The sequence below is a fragment of the Elephantulus edwardii genome, unplaced genomic scaffold (assembly GCF_000299155.1).
Source record: "Elephantulus edwardii isolate Elephantulus edwardi_28Jun2011 unplaced genomic scaffold, EleEdw1.0 scaffold00013, whole genome shotgun sequence".
NCBI classification, from domain to species: domain Eukaryota; kingdom Metazoa; phylum Chordata; class Mammalia; order Macroscelidea; family Macroscelididae; genus Elephantulus; species Elephantulus edwardii.
The window spans coordinates 16,493,518-16,507,960 of NW_006399763.1; the positions used below are offsets into that span (position 1 = coordinate 16,493,518).

The 14,443-nt window shown below is 34.0% G+C and overlaps 1 protein-coding gene across 2 annotated transcripts in view; it reads left to right on the forward strand.

Moving 5' to 3' along the window:
- CCNC (cyclin C) overlaps nucleotides 1-9,487 on the forward strand; it is a 40,299-nt gene extending 30,812 nt beyond the window's left edge. Inside the window, exons 7-11 of one of the 2 annotated variants that reach the window (XM_006881195.1) lie at nucleotides 323-414; nucleotides 982-1,049; nucleotides 5,105-5,184; nucleotides 6,149-6,267; nucleotides 9,360-9,487. In XM_006881195.1, coding sequence (XP_006881257.1) covers nucleotides 323-414; nucleotides 982-1,049; nucleotides 5,105-5,184; nucleotides 6,149-6,267; nucleotides 9,360-9,414 — 414 coding nt within the window. In that variant the 3' untranslated portion in view covers nucleotides 9,415-9,487. The remainder of the gene's footprint in view (nucleotides 1-322; nucleotides 415-981; nucleotides 1,050-5,104; nucleotides 5,185-6,148; nucleotides 6,268-9,359) is intronic. The other variant, XM_006881194.1, reaches the window with a different exon arrangement.
- Nucleotides 9,488-14,443: the final 4,956 nt, after the last annotated feature.

Genomic DNA, 14,443 nt, shown 5'->3' on the forward strand with positions numbered 1-14,443 from the left:
TACAGGAGACTGCCCCTCCTTCTCCAGCAGAGCATGAAGTAGAGTCTGGGTTTCAGCTGTCCACACCACAGCAGTGGGCAACGAGCTTAAAGCCCTTAAAGCCACTGATGGCTCTGGGCGCTGACTCTCACCAGTGGCTATGGATGCCTTCACTATTAATGTGAGGGCTGCTACACTGCTTGCTCAAGAGACTAAAAGAAAAGCAAATGTGTATTAGAAAAAATGGTTTTTAAGTAAACAATTACGAGTCATTTGGGTAATGTTACAGTTTTGTGTTATAATAAAAATGTTTTTACATACACATTTTTTAAACTGTTTCTAGGATTGTTGCTTGATAGTATATCATCCTTATAGACCTTTGCTCCAGTATGTGCAGGACATGGGCCAAGAAGACATGTTGCTTCCCCTTGCATGGTAATTAGAATGATGTTCTTAATAGTGTAATGTGTTTACTAGCAAAGCTGGCAACAGAATATGAAATGTAGTATTTAAGTCATTAAATTAGTGCTCCTAAGTATTTTATGTTGAGTGAAATAGCTGCTTATTGAAGTTCAGTCATATCTAAGTGGTTATAAATGGTAACATAATAAAGATCTTAAATTATCTATTGAGTATATATTTGTATACTTTTTTATGGTATTCACTATAGATTCCTAGTATCATTTCTGGCTTTATATATACCTGGCTTCTCTCTTATATAGAAACAAAAAAAATACATTTTTGTGCTTATTTTATGTTGTCATGTCTTGTGAGGTTTTAAAATTAAAAATATATTTGACTACAGTTTTAATTGCATACCTATTTGTTGTTGCATTCAAGTATCTTTTTTGCCAAAATATTTTTACCTTTTATATCTGTGCATTTATCATAAAAAAAGAGAAATAAGATTTTATATAGATGGGAAATCTGGCCTTTTAGAGCAAAATGTACAATTGCTATATGATTAAATACTGCTTTTAATAATTATTTCTATTTCTGCAGGAGGATAGTAAATGATACCTACAGAACGGATCTTTGCCTACTGTATCCTCCTTTCATGATAGCTTTAGGTATGTTCATATGCTAAAAAATTATTTAGAACATCCCAAAATAAATTTTAGTTTATTACATGTTCATGTGCCATGCTGTAATAGACTGATCCTTTTATATGAATTTTCAGTGATATGAATTGCATCTAACACACTTTTTTTTTTAAATTTTTTGGTACATTTGAGATCATTTAAAAGAATTTTAATCTATTTTTAATAAATGTCTGAACATTTTTTCTGTGTTAAGGGATGGTTTAAGAAATGCTTGTTGCTGTATGGCTCTTTCTCAAAAAGGTGTAAATAGAAATACCATTTGACCCAGCAATTCCACTACTGAGACTATGCCCCAAAGAAACCATAACTGCCACCCAGGCACATAAATGCACATCATGTTTATCATGGCTTTGTGCATAAAAGTGGGAAACAACCTAAGTGCCCATCAACAAATGAATGGGTAGAGAAGCCGTGGTATATTCACACAATGGAATACTATGCAGCATTGAAAAAGAAGGAACTCATGAAATATACAAAATGAGTGACCCTAGAGGACATTATGCTGAGTAAACTATCTCAGTCACAGAAGGACAAATACTGCATAGTGCCACTGTTGTAAAATAGGACTTGTGCTTGAGGGGAGACTGAGAAAGATGAGATAAAGAATGTGTAAGTATTGAAACAGATGAAGGAGCGAATTGTTTAAACGGGATATATGATTAGGTATTATTGTCATGACAGGAGTCCAGAACGAAGGCTGCATAGTGGAGTGGACTTGGGGGGAGGGATTGTATAACAATTTAAGAATTTTTCTTTTCAAAGAGAAGAGCGAACTAGGGGGTTGGGATGAGCATGAAGAAAAGTGCAACAATGAATGAAAAAGAAATTGAGATAGGGTATCTTGCATCAACTCCTATTATTTATTGTTTATTGTGAGTTTATTTGGAGGGATAAAAGTCATTTCACCTCTCTGAAACTCCATTTTCTTACGTATAAAAGAAAATGTTTAAACTGTATGCTTTTCAAGATGCTTTCTAGCTCTGTTAACCTGTGCCGTCACTTGAAACATAGCTGTTTTATCTTTGCCTTGCTATTTAGCAGATTAGCAACATCCTGTGTGGAGTAATTTTTAGGGGAACAAAATAAATCCTCCTTCAAAAAAAAGAAAAGAAATGCCTGCTAATTAAAACTCATCATGTAAAATGACTGGGTTACTCTTCTATTAGTCCAAGTAAGTCCTGAAAGGCTATGTAAAGGACCTATAGTCTTTAATGTTTGTTGTTTTTTTAAATCGAGATTTTAACAAAAATTTACCAAGAACTTGGATTCCCATTCATTCATTATTACACAGGTCTTTAATGTCTTTCTGAAGGGAGAAGTTAGCTCTTCTGGTCTATTTCTGTAGCAGACTAGGATGTACTGGGTTAGACTGTGTTTGGATCAGACTTCAGAGTATCTTTGTAGTAAAAAGTTAGAGGAGTATTACTTAACCTCTGTAAAGTAGAGAATAATAATAACTGCAGAGTTGTTCTAAGAGCTAAATGAAATATCTTGTAAGCACCCAAAAATGCCTGATATATATGTTGTTGTAGTGTCCCGTGGAGTCAGAACCAACTCATAGCTAATCCTCCAGCACATTATCAGAGGCAGTAAGTCACACAGGGTGAAACTGCACATCCTTCTCCCATAGAGCAACTTAGGCTAGTGTTAGTTTCCTTTTCTCTTTATTTTTATTTTATTTTATTAATTTTAATGAACATTTACAGAGATTTTGGATTTCCATTCATTCATTGTTGCACTTTTTTCTCTACCTCCGCCCCCCCAGTTTGTTTCTCTCTTTGAAAAGCAAAAGATAAACTTCTTCGTTCTTATATAATCCCCCCGCCCCTCCCCCTACCGAATGCACTCCACTATGCAACCTTAATTCTAAATTCCTGTGATAATCATAATACCCTATCATATATTGCTTTTAAACTGTTCTCTCCCTCATCCGTTTGAATTCACTATACATAATCTATCCAGGTTTTCTCAGTCTTACTCCATCCCTGATGTCAGTCCCATTCTACAACAGTTATACTATATAATATTTGTCTTTTTGTGACTGAGATATTTTACTCAGCATAATGTCCTCCAGGGTCACCCATTTTGGATAATATTGCTTCTTGCTGGATAATTGAAGGAAAAGCTGATTTAGAACTGCTCTGAGAGAAAGTTTGCTGCATGATTGAGGAAACCAGAGGTTCTTGCACTTGTGCTACTGAACTGGACCTAGACTTCTGCTGGTTGACTGAGAAGCTGTCTTTCACTAATTGAGGAATTATGCCTTGCTGTTAATCTGGGTTGGAACTGCTGGACTAAACCTGGACTTGAATTGTGTGATATTCTATGCCTCCTGTACTCTCCAATCTATTTCCATAATAAATCCCATTACTTTGAGCAAAATCTGTGAGTCTTACAGTGAAGATCAGGCCCAGTAATTGGTAGAAAAAGGTACAGGAGCATAGGGGGTAGTATGTCTGACCTTGTAGCTCTTTTGGTACTATGGATATCATTAATGGGGACACTGCCCCTCCCCCCCCTTTTTTCCCTTTTATTCTTATTCTTATTATTATTAATTTCAATGAACATTTACAGAGATTGTGGATTTCCATTCATTCATTGTTGCACTTTTCTCCCCTCCCCCCCCACCCCCACCCCCAGGTCGCTCTTCTTTAAAAGCAAAAGAAAAACCCCTTCATTGGTATACAATCTCCCCACACCTTCCCACACTCACCCCGAGTATACTCCAGTCTGCAACCCTCATTCCAAACTCTTATTATGATAATCATAATGCCCTAAAATATATTCTTTTTAAACTGTTCTCTCCCTCCTCGGCTTCAATGCAGTATATATAATTTATTCTTTTTTTTCTCAGACTTACCCCCACCCTGATGTCAGCCTAATTCTACAACAGTGGCACCATGCAGTTTTGTCCTTTTGTGACTGAGATATTTCACTTAGCATAATGTCCTCCAGGGTCACCCATTTTGAATATTATTGCATGAGTTCCTTATTTTTCAATGCAGCGTAGTATTCCATTGGGGACACTGCCTCTTTTTGAAGCAGATGAAAGTCAGGCTTGACCACTGCTACGTTGTATCTGCTCCTTTTGCAAGACTATACTTAATTTATAGTATCTGGAAGTTCCCTGAAGTCACAATACTGAAGTGACTCTGGCTTCAGAAAGAAGGAATGCTAGTCTTCATGGGTAGAGAAGAGGAAATGGCAGGACTTGTGCTCCATCTTTGTCATCCCCACTGCCTATGTAGTCATGAGTTGTCTCACAGAAGCCCATAAATTAACTACATATGTGCTGAGTTATATGAGTAATCAGATTAGGTAATACAACTTTTATATCCTTGAGTGGGGTCAAGGTAATAATACCTTTTGTAAAAATGTTGAAATAGATATCATTGGGCTCTTTTGCTGTTTTTGTTATTTTGTTGTTAATGTTCTATCAAGTTGGAAACAACTCACAGCTGTTCCTCCAGTGGCTTTTCAGAGTAGTACTGGAGGAGATTGCTGTCTTTATTAGTTTATAATCTAATATGTATAAATCACTTAAAAATATTTTTGTTTTGCTTTAACAATAGATTCTCTGCCCATTCTTCATATAACTTGATTATATGCTAATTACTTCAGGGACGGAGGAAGGAAAACAGGGGTGAACACTGCTTATAATTAAACTATCGAAATATAGACAATATTATTTAAATTTTATTCATATTTATTGACTGCTAATTGCAGATCAGTACTTGGTACTGCTGTTCAGGAATGTCTTTCCTGCTCAAATAGCATTGGATGTTCCCCTCTGTAGCATATATTTATTTGGCTCTCAGCAATAACAGGAATAACACAATTGGGCAGAAATATCAAGAATCTTCTTTTAAAATCCTTATGTGATTGAATTGGCAACTTCTGTGAAGCAATAGAATTTTTTAAAGAACACTAGGAAATTATATGTGAATATTGTATCTTTAGTTCAGTTCATGTATTCTTTTTTGCAATTAAATATCTCCGGTTATCCCTTGTTTTCTTTACAGCTTGCCTACATGTAGCCTGTGTTGTACAGCAAAAAGATGCCAGGCAGTGGTTTGCTGAGCTTTCTGTGGATATGGAAAAGGTATTTTTTTTTAAATTCTCTCAATTGAATATATATTTGACTATTTTAGAACTGACATAATTATTTATCTTTGGCCTAATATTATGTCTACCAGGCTAAAAGGGATTCTTGATTAAGAAACATGTTTGGTAAGAAGGGTTAATTTAAGTTTTAGTTATGTTTCTTTTTGACATCACATTAAAGATAATAGTAATGGTAAATCTTCTGTTTGATTGCCTGAAAAATTAGTGTCCAAATTCTAGGATTATTTTTTAAAGCTATTTATGTACCACTAAATCCTATGAATTTCTGTAACAAAGCCTATCCCTAAAAGTGGTTTTTATCTCCCCCCCTTACCTTTTCTGTTTTCTGTTGGTGGCTTAATAACATTAGAACTAATCCAAGGTTAGTTCTGTTCAAGTAAAGAAAAAAGGAAAAATTAATAAGGTGATTTATAGCTGCCAGTTTTTGAGCACTTTAACTCAAGTGCAGAGTAGATAGCAAACAATGTCTTGTGTGTATTCCCCTCAATAAAATCGTAACAGTTATTACAGCCATGTACTCTAGAGTGGCATACTCATTTCATGGGCAGAACCTCTCTATTCCTGCACCTCATCTCTTTCCTTGGTATTCTATATTGTGGCCAGGATATTTTCCAAGATACTGTAATTTTACTTTAGTATAAAATATGAATACATAAAAGGAAAGTTACTGCAGAGCTGAGTAAGATGGACAGGGTATTTATGTTAATAACTGAGAGACTAGGAGGAAAAGACTAAATAACAGTGTGATAGAAAGTACTGCTTTCAGAGTGCTCAGCATTATCAAATCTAAGTTGAATACTTAAAGCCTCTATTTTTTTACTGTTTTCTAAAGAATGCCTTGTATGTAGTATGGCTTGTTGGGTTTTTTTCCTTTTTAGTGTGTTTATGTACTAAATTTTAATGGCTACTGCTACTGAAAATTTTTAAATATTTTCATCTAGATTTTAGAAATAATCAGGGTTATTTTGAAACTATATGAGCAGTGGAAGAATTTTGATGAGCGAAAAGAGATGGCTACTATCCTTAGTAAGATGCCAAAACCAAAACCACCTCCAAACAGGTAATTTGCAGACTTTAATTATTGATTTTATTTTTATATATATATTTCACACTATATTATCGTTATTTTTTGCCCTTAGGTTATATTTTGTCTATTTCTTAAAAAACTTCTTCCAAAAATGTCATGATTTCATTAGGTTTTTGTTTTTATTTTTAATTCGTGACTGGATAAATTGTTATTCTCTTATATAAAAGTATACATTGATATGATAATTTATCAAATTTTCCTAATACAGCGGCAGGTCTATTACAGGTATCTCTCAATATATGGCTGCAGAATGTCTAAAAATTTAAACAGTAGAACTAGGCAAGCTTATTTGATATTTGTTGTTGTTGTTATGTGCCACTGAGTCGCTTGCGACTCAGCGACTCTATGTATTAGAGCCCTATGTACAATAGAGCACGCTTAGACTATCGCTTGGACTAGCAGACATGGCAATTGAGAATAAGATCTTAGAAATGGAAATACAGAGAAGGAACAGCTGTAAGCAGACACTAGTGGAATGTAAGAAGCATGAATGTATGAGGGGCAGCAAAGGAAAGGAGGACCTTGGATGAGATGGATTAATTTGATATTTAGAGATAAAAAAATTTTATAGTAGTTGGAAATTAGTTTCACTCTATGCCATCTTTTTTTTATTATTGGCTATTACCTGATTTCTATAACTTTATTAGCATTTTTTAAAAATTTAGATCATTGTGCTCATCTGGAGCTATGTGAGATCAGTTGAAAAGAGCCTGGTATGTCTATATTTCCATGAAGTAGTAGACTGCAAAAGCCAATGAACTCCTGAAAAATTAGATCAATTATTAGCAAGATTCTTTTTCTGTGCATGCTATTTAAAGAAAAGAAGGGAGCATCATCAGCTATTCATATTGTTACAGAAAGGGAGCTCTTATAGAAAGGCGACTTAGTGGTAAGGAGTTGCCTTGCCAATCCAGTGACACGTGGTTTGAATCCATCAGCTGCTTGCTGGGAAAAAGATGGGCAGTCACCTCCCTTGCAATTTACTGCCTCTGAAAACTCTTTGGAGGGTCACCTATGAGGCAGTTGCAAGATAACAGAAGGCACTTGTTAGAATGGCTTTATAGTCAGAAGAAGAACCAAACCCTAAAAAAAACCAGGGTGCAAAACTGCCCATCATATGTCCTTCGTCCATAGACAATATAAACATAATGGATCATGATTTTGACTTTAGCTTTGACCATTAATAGAAATTCAGAATTGATTCCCATTTAAGTACATACTGAGAAATTTTCAGATAAAAAAAAATTCCACACAGTAAGCACTTGAAAGAATAGGGAATTATTTAAAGAAGTTTCCTTCCATAGAATGTAAGTGAAAAAAATTACAAATTTTGTATGCCAAGTGGTTATTAAAATTTCATGGATAGGTCTTATTTGGGATATAATTCATAGTGAGGCATGAATGGGCACTGAAACAGACTGTTAAGAACCGGTTTAGTAAAAAGGTAATGATTTGGAAAATAGTATTAGAAAATACTTTTTTCACTACCTAATTCAACAACTTCTTTGACAAAGGATTTAGCTTACTTGCTATTTAACCTAATTATATATAACTCGAGTTTATCATGCTGTAGAGTACATTTCATAATAGTCATCCATACATTGCATGGACTGTATAGCTTCAACAATTATCATTAATCATCATCATTTTTGTTAACTGTAGATTCAATTTAGAGTCTAGGAAAATTCAAGTTATTAAGTAATGATTAAACGTAATATAGCTTATACTTTAGTGGTCAAATTTAATATATTCATTATTTCAATTAAAAAATCTATTGTATCATTAAAGGTTAAAGGCATTAAATGAAATTTTAGTTATATTCTACTGTGTATTATAATAGAACACATATTTATAAATATCAAGCATCTATATATAAAGATATCTAATATCTCTCAAAAATGTTAAGAGTTGATTATAGATCCCTGCTAATGTGAGTGCTATATGTATACTGAATATACTGGATGCCATTTGGGGAGATATGTTATAAGAAAACATAGTCTGTTACATATGGAAAATGAAAAGGGTAAAAAAAATCTTTGCAAATATTACCAACGTTTACGAGCTTGAATAACTAAAACGGTCAGTCTTAATTTGTTTCCAGATTTTTCCTTCACATTTAGGAGCATATTGCAGTTCTTGGAAAGGAAAAGGTCCTTAATATAAAAGTTCATAAGACCTGGTTTTTAAAGTACTCACTCAGTAAAAGCCTTTATATAAGAGTAAACACAACTTGAGGGGATGGGAAGTTAAGCTACAGAAGGAAAGTAAAGAAATACTTCCCATCCTAATCATTTATGTAGAAAAACAATTACCACATTACTATTAATACTGATATATACATTGGTAAAGATAATGTAGTTTTTTGAAAGAAATAATTCTACAAGGAGCTGTTTATGACAGTCATTCAAACAGCTACCTTTGGATGCATTTTTTACAGAAATTCCCTGAGTGATTCTCCACTAGTGGCAGGGCCTGAAGCTGCAAGATGATGATGGACAGGAAAGGCAATAATCCTATTGCCACAGTTCTGGTATTTTCAGTTTTAGTTATTTTTATTTTAAATATTCAGTATTTTCTAGGAAATTACCATATCTTTCTAACTTACAAAGGCTTGCTGTATTTACATGATTTTATTGCCTCTGGACAATTTTTTAAATAATCATTTTTATTTTCATAATTAGTCAATAGGATAGGATTTATACACAGGATTTAATTTTGTAGGAAATTTTTCATAAAAGCTTGAAGCTCTAATCTGTATGTTGAGTGGTACCTTTAATGACAATGAAATCCCATTCCCTAATTTTTTTCTGAGTGTATGTCAACACTAACTTTCAGAATGTTTGTTTTGTATGAAGGCACAAAATTATGTAAAAATAAAAAATGTAAAACAAAATAGAACTCTTCTGCATTTTAATCTTTCCATCTCTGTGTCTTACAACCAACAATGTCTATGTTTTGAGTTGAGTTGTGCCACAGACTAACTTTAAAAATTAGTAGGTTTATCAACCTGTTGAAAAGAAATCTTTTAATTGGTATGATATCTTTTTCTTCCCTACTTTTAACAGTGAAGGAGAGCAGGGTCCAAATGGAAGTCAGAACTCTAGCTACAGCCAATCCTAAAACATTCCGAAGAATTCCGTAGTGGACTACTTGGAAATATACCATTGGACAGATTTCAGTAATGTCTTCAGTGATGAAAAGGAATAGCTTGTTTCTGCCAAGCACATTGGAAAGTGATTTTATTTTTTAAACAGTGATTTCTTTGCCTGATTTGCTTCTAGTATATGACTGATTAAAAAATCTTGGTTATAAAAATTTGGATAGCAGACCTATCAAGATTTACAGCTTTTTTATTATAATTTTTTATTAATTTGAATAATTAGTATCAGTTTTAAAATTTGGATTTGTAGCTTTTTACTAGGTCGGAAATGTAAAGCCTAATTTGTTTAAACTTCTCTTTGGTCAGTAGAGAACCAAAAAAGGAACATAAAAAAGTCAAACATCTGCAGGCTTTTTTTCTTCCTTAAGTTAAACTTTTAAGCTATATATAAAGAACTGAATCTTTAAAAAATCCTTGGAAGATTTTGGTAATGATACTGATGATTTCAGGGACCTTAATCAAGTACCTATTGATTTAAATATATATTTTATTCAATAGTTTTGGTATTTTGCCAGGGAATTTACTGGCCCAGCCTAGCAGAAGAGTGCAATATGTATAGCATATTTTGACATTTTTAAACATTAATATTATTTCAGTAACCATTTTGAAATGCTGGGCAAGCTTTAAGAAAAAAGATCCTATGTGAAGTTATTTGCATTTGATTCACAGTTAAATTAGGCACATTCAAAAGATAATTGAATAAAATACCACAGCATGGTTGAAATTTGATAAAATTTTAATCTTAATTTTTTAATCTACTGTGAACAGCTTTTTATAAGACATACACTCCCTAGTTTATTTTTGTGTTTTAGTGTGGATTTACAAATTTACTACAGGTATCCTGAGCCAGGAACACAATCAGGTTTCAGGCCAGTTTGAAACTGGCAGTTATTCTTAATTCTGATATCACTATAGGAGTTCAAGCTAAATGTTATGTCAGTGGGTCTTTGCTGTTTGTGGAACTTAATCATTTTCTTTAGACTTGAAGGAGAGTGGTAGATAAAAATTGGAGTCATAGGATATTGATGTACAAGTTAAGGACTAATTATTGTCTGAATCAGTTGTGGAAAATGGATTATTATTAAATATTGACTTCTTAGTATGAGATTATAAGAATAAAATTAAGTTCTCCAGATGTGTTGACTATTTCTTGAATTAACTTTTTTCATTTACCTTATATTGTTTTGTGAGAATCCATCCTTTAAGTATTAAAGCCTTCAATTATTTATCAACGAGCCCTGGTAGCACAGAAGTTAAACACTCAGCTGCTAACCAAAGTTTAGCAGTTTGAACCTAGCAGCCGTTACAATAGGAGAAAGATGTGGCAATCAGCTTCTGGAAAAGTAACAGTCTAGGAAGCCCAACAGGGCAGTTCCAGCCTGTCTTTTAGGATCACTATGAATTGAAATAGTAGGAGGTTCTGGCAGGTTTAAAAATAATTTGGAGGGGAAAGCTCTCCTCAGCAATGAAGGAAATACAAAGTTGGGCTTGAGTTGGTAAAATTATCACAACCTTTGACTTAATGCTAATTTTCCTCTCAGTTTATCTATATTACTTTAAAATTGTTGTTTTTAAGATCAGTCTGTATGCCTGATAATTTTTTTCATAGTTCTTATTGTGATGATTTAAAATATTCATAAGACTAGATAAAATAACGAAATAAATGAACCTCGATGTACCCTATGAGTTAGTTTCAGGAATTATAAATTCATAACCAATCTCTTCATTCAACCTATCAATTTCATCTACTTGCATTTTAAAGTAAATCCTAGACATTGTATCATTTTATCCAAGAACACTACTGTTCTAGTTTCCTTAAAAAAAGTAATGGCTTTTTAAAAAAAGAATTAACAATAAAAGCATTTATTTTACCAAAAAAAGAATTCATAAAAATAATTTTACCAAATACATTGTTCAGGCTTCATTTATCTTATGAATACCATAAAAATTTGTTAAATGTTTTAGTCAGCTCCTAAATAAGAGTGTCACATTCACTGAAAAAAAACTTTTGAATCTTTACAGTTAATGGATTTCCCCCTTCCATCTCATTTTTTTATTCTCTTGCATTTTTCTTTTATTAAAAAAACTGATTTGCTTATCTACTAAGATTTTTCTACCATCTAGATTTTGCTATTGCATCCTTGAGGTGTTATTTAATATTTAACATGTCCGTCGTCTTCCCCACCCCCCGTAAATTGGTAACTTGGTCTTGCTATTTGATCAAAGTTAGTGGGATTTTGTTGTGTTGTTTTGGCTGACTACTGTAATAAATGGTGGTGTAGTCTTTGATGAGAAGGCATAGAGTGCCTGGTTGTCTCTATGATTTAGCATCAATATATTGTTTTTAAAATCAGTGACCATAGGCTACATGATAGCCACTGGTTGGTTTGGTTGTGGCTGTTGAACACTTGAAAATGTGAATAGTCTGAATTGAGATAACTGTAAATGTAAAATTACACATTGGACTTTCAATATTAAAAGAGTACAAAGCAAAAGAATGTAAAATCTCTAATAATTTGTTTATATTGATTACATGTTTTAAATGATAATATTTTGGATACATGGGATTAAATAAAAATTAAAATAAATTTCACTTGATTTTGTTTGTTTTTTACTTCTTAACTGGAATATTTTAAGTCATTGATATGTCTTGTAATTCATTTTATTGGATAGTGTTGCAAATATAAAGCTTTGTAAAATAAGACCCTCTGCCCCATTATCCATGCTGCTTCATTTTGCCATTTTAGAGATGAGAAAACAGGAATAAAAGGTTAATTTATCTAAACCACGTGTTTCAAGCGTTTCAATGACACATTTTGAATTAGATTCTAGTTATTAAAACCTGGACATTGGGCCTTCAGGGACCTTAAAGGGCCAGGCTCTTGCAACACATTATTTTTTTCCCTTTGCTTAAGCATCCGTTTCCTGATTTTTATTTTTTTTTTAAATACTATCTAGTAACTTTCTAGGGAGTGCTGGTGTCTTAATGATAAGAAGTTGTTCTGCCAACTCAAAGCAACCATTTCAATCTACCAGCAGCTTCACGGGGTGATAAAATGAGCAGTCTCCTCTCATGTGATTTACTGCCTCTGAAAACCCACTGGCGGGTCAGCTAGCTAAGGAGTTGGTTCTGACTCATCAGTACCTAACAACAGTAGTTTTGGGTGGTTTTTTTGTTTGTTTGTTTGTTTTTATTCCTTTCAATGAACATCTACGAGATTTTGGAATTCCATTCATTCATTGTTGCACTCTTCTCCCTGTCCACCCCCCCCACCCCCAATTCAATAATAGTTTTTTATTGTGGAAGTTGAAGATTCAATTTTTTGAAACATCTCTACTTATCCTGTCCTCAATTTTGCCCTATAATAGAATGTGTACTCTTCCTCCCAATTTAGTTGTACAATTTTCATTACATTTGTATATGATAATTCTTATGTGCAATCGTTGGAACCAACATTTAACTGATCCTCCCACAGGTTTTCAGAGGCTGTAAATTACACAGGAGTTGATTGCCCATCTTTCTCCTGCAGAGCAGCTTGTGGATTTGAATTGCCTGCCTTTGGGTTGGCAACACAGCATCTTACTATTGGGCCACCAGAGCTATCTATATATATCTATATCTAATGCATTCTGTTGTTGTGTGCCATAGGGTCAAGTATGACTCATAATGATCCTATTAACAACAGATCTGAACTTCATCCTTTCCTGTACCATCTGTATCACCTTGGACATCCTTGAGCCCATTGCTGTAGTCACTGTACCAGTCTATCTCATTGAGGGTCTTCCTCACATTCAGTAACTTTCCACTTTTTCTAGCATGATAACACTTTCCAAGGATTGCACCCACCCATTTGTCAACATGCCCGAAGTATGTGAGATGAAGCCTCACCATCTTTCCCTCTAAGAGTGCACTGGCTGCACTTTCTCCAATACTTACTTGTTCTTTAGACAGTCATTCAGTACACTTTTCCAGTGCCAAAACTCAGAGGTATGGTGGGGTTTTTTTTTTCTTCTGTCATACTTATTCATTGTTGAAGTCTCAGACACATATCAAGTGATTTTAAAACACCATGATTTAATCAGGTGCACCTTAGTCATAAAACTGACATCATTGTTCCTTAGTATTTTAAATAAGTCCCTAACAACAGGCTTTCTGAGCACAATATGTCTTTTTTTTCTTACACAGTAAGTCTTTTGATTTCCTGACTGCTGGTGCTAACGGTGTTGATTGTGGACCCAAGTAAGATGAAGTTGTTGGCAATTTTGGTCTTTATCTATCATGATATTGCCTATTGGCCCAGTGGTGAGAATTTTTATCTTCATGTTGAGAGTAATTCATATTGAAGGCTTTGTCTTTGATCTTCTGTAGCAAGAGCTGCAAGTCCTCCTGATGTTGAGCAAGCAAGGTTGTGTCATCTACATAACAGATTGTTGACAATGTCCTCTTCCTGTTTCGATGCCGCATTTTTCTTAATAGAACCCAGCTTCTTGAATGACTTGTTCAACATTCAGCTGAATCAGTATGGAGAAAGGATATAGCCTGGCCCACACATTTCTTAATTTTACTTTCATTTTCTTGAAGAATTTTTTTAAAGTAGTATTACCTATGTTATTACTTCATACTTTGTATCTTTTTAAATTTTCCCCTAGAATCATTGTCATTCATTCCCTCAAATCATTCATTCTCAGGGAGACATTTTCCTGGAATCCTTCATCTTCTGGGACTTACTATTCTTGTGGAATTTAATCAAAATGGCTTTCCTAGCTGCTGAACTTGACTTTGCCATGTGGATGGGCAAGAATATGAATAGGGTGTGTTAGCTTACAAGAGGATTGACTAGTCTCACCATTAAATTGAACAGTCCAGCAGCTGAGAGAGAGAGTATCTCACCACTGTTGTTGTTGTTGTTATGTGCCGTCGAGTCGCCTGCGACTCATAGCGACCCTATGTACAACAGCCCTAAACTCCGCTCTTTCCTGTGCCAATCG